Source organism: Halyomorpha halys, unplaced genomic scaffold, assembly GCF_000696795.3.
Source record: "Halyomorpha halys isolate HHAL.00 unplaced genomic scaffold, Hhal_1.1 Scaffold1432.1, whole genome shotgun sequence".
NCBI classification, from domain to species: Eukaryota; Metazoa; Arthropoda; class Insecta; order Hemiptera; family Pentatomidae; genus Halyomorpha; species Halyomorpha halys.
This window is the reverse complement of record NW_027109346.1, coordinates 250,134-259,256: the sequence shown is the minus strand read 5'-3', so window position 1 is coordinate 259,256 and position 9,123 is coordinate 250,134. Positions and strand designations below refer to the sequence as shown.

The window sequence follows — 9,123 nt, the reverse complement described above, 5'->3', positions numbered from 1 at the left end:
ATATACTCATTATGTACCAAAGTTTACGATATATACGTCAACACATATACTCATTATGTACCACAGTTTACGATATATACTTCCATACATATACTAATTATGTACCACAGTTTATGATATATACTTCCATACATATACTCATTATGTACCACAGTTTACGCAATTTAATCCTTCAAATTTTTACTAATGAACCTAGTTAAGCTACTGGTTACACTTTAGGAGCTATAAGCGTAAAATTATACGATGGTCATTTTGAAAAATCTGTTAGACCTACACACCTTCATGGAGTGGTAAACTTATAACCATCGTCTTTTTCAAACAGTTTTACTTCAGAATCGATTGAAAGAAAATAGTTTAGAATCATTTATAGGGTAATTTACAATTTTAATATAATTTATTTAATTTGATGAAAAGCCGAATTGAAAGAGATCTAATTAGATTTTTATGAACTTGTTTGTCAAAAAAGCTTTAATATCACTTTGTTATAAATACCTCGTTATTCTGCATTTATTTTTAATAATTTATGAGAGCATTACCTTTATTTCACCATAAGAATAAGAAGAACCAAATTGGCTTGGTCTTTACTCAAGTAAGCAATTGAGTTTTCTTCGGTTCGCAGCAGCGTTTTATTATTTAGCCAAGGAACGCCCTTCGGTTCTTCGTCGTTGGCCGAAATTCCCCGTTTCTTCCAATTTCAATATTTAACTCTACCCAGACGAATAAGACCCAGAAAATCAATAAGTACCTAAGTAGCTATTTATTAAATCAAGACTTAATTGTGCCGCCCTAGCACTTGATCCAAACAAAACGCATGTCTTAAAGAAGACGAGTTAAAAACAAACAAACATTGTTTTAACCATTCTTAATGATATAGTAATGGCTTTATTTTTTTTTTTTTTTCGGCGACTCCCTTTGTCCTATACTTCCTAACCATGGTTAGAGGGCAGTTTTCATTTTGTGGGACAACCACTCTATGAAAAAAGTCAACGCCTCTGGCTTCCTTTATCCTTGCCTATTAAGCAAATAAGATCAATAAATCTTTAACACCTATATTTATTTTTTTGTTTAGTAAGAACAGTCCAGCCAGACTCTTAAATAATATCCCTGATAGTATTTTAAAAAAATAATTATTTATCAGAGGAAACCTTTGACTCAAATTCTAAGAACTTTTAAATATTATATTATCAAGATTGAAATTTTAATAACAATGGGAGTACCCTCTGTCCCTGCCTAAGGGCGGACCAACACCCATTTTAGAAATTACACAACTGTTTAATTGTAATACTTGTTGATCAAATTTTATAACTGTAATTTACATGTATTCTGTTTACTTTAAATATAAAATAAAATATTACAAAATTAAATATATAAATATTAAAAACTTGTTTATACAATACAATATTTACCCTAGACTTTAAACAGATACAATAAATGATCTTGAAACGTAGTTATTTAACTATTGCAGGTACATTTCACCACAATTTCATTTTATTCGACAAAAACCTAAAATGGTCTTCTATATTTCATTCTGTGGTAAATATCTTTAAAGTAATTCACCCTGACAAAACCATTATGATCACATTTTTTAAGTAGATCAAATGCTCTAAAACTTGAGCCTTAATATTAGTTCTTGAAGTCTAACAATAGCTTGAGAGATAGTTTATCACAAACATTTTTTCCAATGAACGATAATTCAACATTTTGATATAATAAGATAATCATTTTAAATATAATTTATGGCCCATTTAACAAGTTTCAATTTGAGCTCTAATAGAACTCTTCATTCAAAGATCATTGACTGACTGTAATTGACAAAAGGAAGATGGTCCCTGTAAAAAAATTAATAATGAATTTGAATATATTATATAGAAGTGGATAAATTAATAAACGGAAGATGATCCCTTTCTCTACCTGCCCCTCAATACCACCAGGGCCCTGTTTCATAATAAAGTACAAACTAATACTAATAGTCTTGCCGAGTTAACTTAATACAATTACACTGACTTGTATAGTAACTTGTACTTTTAACTAGCAACTTGTACTTTAATACTTGTAGTATCACTAATAGTCCTCCCTACTATGACAAAAATAAGTATTAGTGTAATTAACACGTTGTTTCTATACTTGTACTATGAACTAATACTATTAGCTTTTATCATGAAACAGGGCCCAGACCAACAATACAACATATTAAAGAGATATTTAATGCTCCACCTCTCACAAACTCTTAGACGTACATTAACCAAACTTTTTTACCCTTCTTGTTTATTTAAACTTTTCGCTATAAATCTTATTTTTCTTTAATTTGCTTTGTTCATTTTTATATAATTTTTCACTTACTTTTTAGCCCCACCTTGGTTTACTTTTATTTCATGTTATCTTATTCTTAAGAATGTTTAGTGGTTTGTATCTTTTTTTAGACTTGAGGAAGTCCTGCATGGGTTAAACGTTGGCTCATAATAAACATTTTTTTTTAATATATTAATTATTTTTAACAGCATCCAGACCATCTTCCTTTTTTAATAACATTAAGTCAGTAATACCAGAAATATAGTTTTAGAAATCTAATAAATCTAATAGTAATCTAATAAATGGACTCATGGTCCATATTATTTAATATTGATTTTTATTTATTTCTTCTTATTGAGATTTAAATGGAAACCTATGCAGTACTAAATACCTGATAGTCCAAAAAGGGGTTCTCATTTTATGAGGTTTGAATGTGAATTATTAGTAAAAAGAGGCTTGCTTTAAAAAAACAGCAGCCAATTGAAATTTTGAACAAGCACAATAAATCACACTGAAAAACAGATATTCATCAACCTTCGAAAAATCAATGTTGTGTAAATTTATTTTGGCTAACAACCTGGTAACTGCTGCTCCTGCAAAGCTAATCATCAAGAACCGCAATAAGGTGCTACTATGTGGAATACATTTATTATATGAGATATAATGGTACAGTACAGTACCTCGTGTTTATGTTCTAATTGCAGATTAATTACTCAGTACATTAAGGCTAAATTTGCAGCTTTTTGGGAAGCAGCAAAATTAGTAGAATTTAATTGCTGATTTTTTTCCAGAATTAAAGGTCCGATTTTCCACCCATGAAGGGCATGTTGTGTTTTTTACTATGGAATTCACACTAATTCAGTTTCAAATCCACCAGTTCAATGATTAATAAAGGAAAATGCGAAAATTTGAAAAACAATTGTTTTTTTATTGATGAATTATAGCCACTTGCAGAACCTTTCACTGAAACAAACAAGATATTCCGCATAATTATCATATGTTTTCAGCAAATATAATGTGTGAAAAATACAGTGTTTGTTTACAAGCAGATGGGGAGTCGTTATTTATTTCTACACTTATTTTTATTTAATTAATTTTTTTGTTCACCATTTAATTAGTACTAGTAATTATTATTAGTATTGTTTATTTATTTTTTGTGGATTGTGAGATTTTACCCTATTGGCTGTTATGTTTTTTTTTAAATAATTTTTATTGTTTATTTTTTTGAAATTATCCATAACTATTGGCAGTTTCACACTTTCATAAAATAAGAATTAATAAAAAATTTAAGCACTTATTAAAAATTATTTTTAAAAAAAATCCAAACTTGACTTGATACAAATTCAAGCAGTCCTATCAGATGTTTTTGTAGAGTTGCTGTTCAAGTCTCATCTCCATCCCCTCCTAAACAAAAACAATATTATGAGCATTAGCTTGCCTTGAACACGGGATAATTACGCGAAATGTCTTCTTGGTTTCAGTGAACAATTCTGTTAGTGGCTATCACCCAACATTTAAAAAAAAAGTATCGTTAACTCATATTTACGCATTTTATTTTCTCAGGTATTCAATTGGTGGATTTAAAACCTAAAAAGTGTAAATTCTACATTACAAAAACCACAAAATGCCCTTTATGGATTAAAAATCGGACTTTTCATTCTGCACAAAATCATAAATTAAAGTCTACTAATTTCAGTGCTTCCCACTAAGTGGCACATTTAGCCTTCAGAAAAGTTCCTTCCAAATTGCTGTTATGCAAAATTTGCATAACCATTTTCTGTTGTCCATGAAATGAAGATCAACTGCAGTCAATTAATTTTTTTATATCTTCGACGGTTTGTGATTTATGATCCACCAAATATTTCATTAACAGTTTAGAACAAATGCTGAAAAACAAGTGAAATTCCTTGCGATTATTTGTGAAAGAATGGCGTAAGTATGAGTAATCTATTTAATGTATGTTAAGTTGTAGTGTAGTACCTTAAACCGAGTGTTAACCATCAAATTGTATAGTTTGATTTTTATATCATAAATTCAATATGGTAGTCAAATCGGACATCAACTCATTTAACTCAATTAAGAATAATTCCTTTCAAAGTGCACCTACAGACAATGTATTCCCAAAAGATGTTCTGCTCACAGTAGTCTACTTATCTTAGTGACAGTGGTAATGTTGGCATCATAGTCAAAAGCTATTAGCTCGCCATTAGTTCTTGGAGGTGTCCAGCATTCTGATTCATAAGTCATTGAGAATCTTGGCACAATCATGAGTAGTCCTACCGAGTACCTCTTTGCTTTTAAGGTGTCTAGGGTGTCCATATTTGCTATTATGTGACATATTGCTATTCAGCTATTATATGACAGTGGATTTCAGAATTAATATCATTTCTGGAGTTGACATGGGTTCCAAGAAAGAAGACTTCCTCTATTTGTACTTTCTCAAAGTTGTGCTCATTCCTTTCTTTCTTGCTTGCACCCACCAATAACTATTGCTACGTATAACTAAGCTAGTTGTTTATTTGAAGTTTTTTTTAACCTACTTCTACTGAAATATTTAAACCTCTAAGAAATCATTGTCCAAGTTTTATAGGTAAGTAAAAATAGTTCATTTATGCATATTTAATGAGTAAAAAAAAAATTAACAAAACAAAATAAACAAAAACAGTAGTGTAATCACGATAGAGTAAGCATTTTCTCAAGTAGAGATATGATTTGTAACCAAAACATAGAGAAAATTTATGATTATTACACTGAAATATTTTTAAAAATCAGAAACGAACAACTGTCAACTAATATTTGCATTTATTAACATCACAAAGTTTTAAAAGTAATTTTATTACAACCCATACATATATGCAAAAGCGCAGTGTATATGTGTGTTTGTATGTATTTGGTTGGTGTTTTTATGACTGTTATTCAAATGATCAAAAATAATAATAAAATAAAATAACTGCAAACAATAAATTAAAACAGCGTGATCTTACATATGGTCTAATTACACATGTAAAACTTCCAATTCTGTTAAGTAATAAAATTGATATACCTAATATGTACACTGTTCTACCGAACAGAACGAAAGTTGTTGTATGATCCAATATATTACAAATGCTAATATAATTTAATATACTCAATTCAGTTAAAACACTGATTCACTATAACCACTTAGCACTGCACTATATTTAACTTGAGTGGTAAATTGTTACTCATAGTATTGTACATTTTCTAAATTATAACAATTAGAAAACATATTCTTAAACTCCTCCCTTCATTTAACGTTTAAAGTTCATTTCAATATAGTCACTTCACTAAACCTAATTTTTTTGCTTCTATTTCATAGATGAGCAGACGCCACATTTTCACCACAAAAACTTCAGCTTCTTCATCGAGCACCTAAAAAATTAATAAATGTTAGTAGACACATGAAAAGAAAAAATAGATAAGAAGGTAACTGATTGACTGATAGTGATAGATTCAACCCATACTTCTTCCCCAACCACATGAGACAGACATCAATGCCTATGATACCTACAAAGTTTGTTAAGTAAAGTGAATGTTTAATTACCATTTGGACATCATCCAGGATCCCTTGCGGTGCACTTCCAGCTAAAACTTTGGAACAAATAAAATCAACAAGAGTTGGCTCAGGTTCCCCTATATATTCAATTATTTTCTTGTTAATCCAGGGCCTGATTCTACGTTCCATTAGTTGCTAAAACAAAAGTAATCGATTACATTAATATTTTAAAACTAAGGAGACAAGAATATAATTAATTGAGTTTTAACCTAAAATTTTGATTATTTTTTAAAATAATTTATACACATTGAAATATGTTAGAATATGAATAGTTATGGTGAGCGTGCGACAGTCAAATGCTTTCTCACCATATCGCTTTTCCAGAAGAACAATAACGCAACTGTAAACTTTGTGAAATTTACTTTATTGTGTTGGCAGGCTGAAAAATTCATTTACTAGATGTTAGTAAGTCGACATAATAGTACTAAAATATTCACCAAGAGGAGAATTTCCTAAGTACAATTATGTCAATTTACAAGCATCTAGTATATCCAGTTTAGAGCCCACCTACACAATTAAGTCAATTTTACAGTTGTTCTTCCGGACCAGTGAAATGATCTGGCCTGATTCCTGATAACATGAAGGTGTAAAGCTTGCCTATATATTTGTTGTAAATCTTGAAGCTATATCACTAAATGAATATAAATATAAAAGAATAACAAAATAAAAGGATTCACTCACATTATCAACTGCAGCCCAATCAAGAATATAAGAAAACAAAGCTGCCTTGTCAGTAGGAATTCGATCGATGAGAGATTTAATATGTTTTCTTTTTTCTTCTTGACTTTTGGCATGCTCTTCTTTTTTATCCTCTTTGTTATTATTTTGTTGTACTTGAACCATTTCTTGAATTGATTCTTTGTCTTTTCCACTACTTTCTTTACCATTTCCTTTTTTCTTTTCTTCACTATAGTCTAAAAAATATTTTAGAAGTTAATTTTTTTTAAAGTTCATAATAATGTAATAAGCTGACGAAAAAGTGCATAATGATGAATCGACACAAAAAATAAAAATAATTAATCGATAGCTCAATATTCTCTTAAAGAGACAATGATCAATTAAAACCAGAAAATTGAAAGCAGTATCAGGAGGATCCCAGAAGATATTGTAGAAAAACAAAACAAAGATGAATAATTTTTTTTTTTACATTTTGATTGCACCATACTATTTCATAAATTTTTAGAACAAAAATATAACATAAATTATGATTTATCTACAGTTCAGACATGACAAAAATCATCAAAAGCTATCTTTGTATCATTGATTAGGTAAATGTGAAGAAAAATAAACTCAGGGGTAAGGAAATAGTTAGGTAAATTCATTTTTAAAAAAACAAATTTAACAATCTTAGTTTTTTCCTCTAACATCTCTGGGCCATCTGTTGCTCAGGTGGTTCAGGCACAGGTCTTTGACACCTGAGAACTTAGGCTATGCCGGTTCGAATCAGGCCTGGGATGTCGACTTTTTTCATTGCTGTGGTGGTCCCAGCTTGACCCCCAAACATGGTTAGAACAAGTTGGTTACCTTTAGACAACATCCCCTTCCCTCCCCCATATGTCAGAAATGACTTGGAGGAGGGTCATAAAAAAAAACAAACTAAAATACCTAATAATGATGTTCAATAAATTTATCAATAAATAAGTCAAAGGAACAAAGCAAGCTTTAAAAAGTACAGAATATTTTCACTAACCAATATATCTACAGCTTCAGCTTTGAACAAACAGTAACATTGAATCATAAAAAAAAATTAGAACTCCTTACATATAAACTTTATTTTGACTTAGATTTAGGCTTGGGGTGGGGTTGGGTCTGTTAATGATTCTGCTAATTTGGAGATTTGAATTTGACATAATTGTAGTGTATTGACTTATAAAAAATGCAGTTCAATAAAATTTGGAACTCATTACCATAAAACAATTTAAAATCTCTCGTGTGATTGACTGCAGATTGTGAGGATTTTATTAAAATAGTTTAATTTAATCAAATCATTCTTTTGGGTAATCACAATCCTACAATATATTTACTGTGAACATAATTTTGTATATTAAAAAGCTTCTTTACCCGGTAACTAAATAATACAATAATAATTCTTTACCTTGATGTTAATTTTAATTAAATAATATTTAAAAGCATAAAACTTTTCCTAATTATTTTATTCAATCACTATAATAGATAATTACCTAGAGGTACAAGTTTCCTTTTCTTGTTTGTTGTTATAGTTTCTTCATCTTCATCGTTATTGAATACTTCTTTAACATCTAATTTCTTTTTCTTGCGATCAGAAGGTGAGGAATGTCCTTTAGGATGTGGAACTAACATAAAAATAAGGTAAGTTATGTTTCTGGTAATTATAAAGATATAAATCAAAAAATATTCAATACATTTCAGCATCACTTATATTTTAACAGATAAATCTTCAATACAACTGCTCATCTTAAGTCATTTTGAAGTAGGAACTATTTTACATCAAGAAAATTCCTACTAATAAAATATCTATACAGTTGATAGTTTTTAAATATGTTATTATTATAACCTTCCTACCTGGCTTGATGGTTTCAGGAGGTATACCGGGACTTGATCCATTACTAATAGGTGAAGGATGTGCAGGACTGGCCCCTCCAGACCTGTCATCATCATCATCTTCTGGACTGTTTCGTCGTTTTTGTACATCTTCTTCTATTCGTTCCCTCTCTTTTTCCTTTTCAACAGGTGGAATCTTCCTCTCTTCTGTCATGTTCACAATTATTTTTGGTTTATACAACTCTTCTCGCGCTTTCATCGCCTGTAAACAGTATTTCGTATTATTAGTATTCAAGCTATTCAATAAGAACTGAACTTTTAACTGTAATATTTTTTTTTTTAAGATTTAAGATTTACATTCATTTATTCATTTTGACATTTCACTATAAATAAAATTTAAAATAAGATCGACACACCTTAGCAAATTCAGCATTAGGATCATCTGAATTTCCAGCAAATATTTTGGCTTTCAATTCAGCTAACTCTTCTTTTTCTTTTTGCCGGTCCTTTGCATCGATCTCCATCTCTTTTTCACGTTCCTCTAACCTCCTCGCTAATTCCCTTCCCCTGAAGCAAACAAAATATAAAATTTAACTGGTGATTACATTAAACATAATGATTAAAACAAGATTTAAAAAAAAAATAATCATGAATAGAAATGTTTAGTAATATATGAGGAGAAGATGGTTGGGGGTGCAGTCAATGAAACACAAATAAGTATGACTAACTTATTTTAATGT

At 29.8% G+C, this 9,123-nt stretch overlaps 2 protein-coding genes across 4 annotated transcripts in view; both read right to left on the bottom strand.

The window, feature by feature from the left end:
* Positions 1-864, bottom strand: part of LOC106689702 (odorant receptor 33a) — a 19,030-nt gene extending 18,166 nt beyond the window's left edge. The window contains exon 1 of the mRNA XM_024362924.2: positions 537-864. The gene's annotated coding sequence lies outside the window, so the exon portion shown is untranslated. The remainder of the gene's footprint in view (positions 1-536) is intronic.
* A 4,208-nt stretch (positions 865-5,072) lies between these two features.
* Positions 5,073-9,123, bottom strand: part of LOC106689699 (RNA-binding protein 25) — a 39,343-nt gene continuing 35,292 nt past the window's right edge. For all 3 annotated transcript variants that reach the window (XM_014434815.2, XM_014434816.2, XM_014434817.3), the window contains exons 13-18: positions 8,800-8,950; positions 8,405-8,645; positions 8,044-8,175; positions 6,545-6,777; positions 5,852-5,998; positions 5,073-5,679 (exon numbers count right to left, since the gene is read on the bottom strand). In XM_014434815.2, the coding sequence (XP_014290301.1) occupies positions 5,587-5,679; positions 5,852-5,998; positions 6,545-6,777; positions 8,044-8,175; positions 8,405-8,645; positions 8,800-8,950 (997 nt within the window). In that variant the 3' untranslated portion in view covers positions 5,073-5,586. The remainder of the gene's footprint in view (positions 5,680-5,851; positions 5,999-6,544; positions 6,778-8,043; positions 8,176-8,404; positions 8,646-8,799; positions 8,951-9,123) is intronic.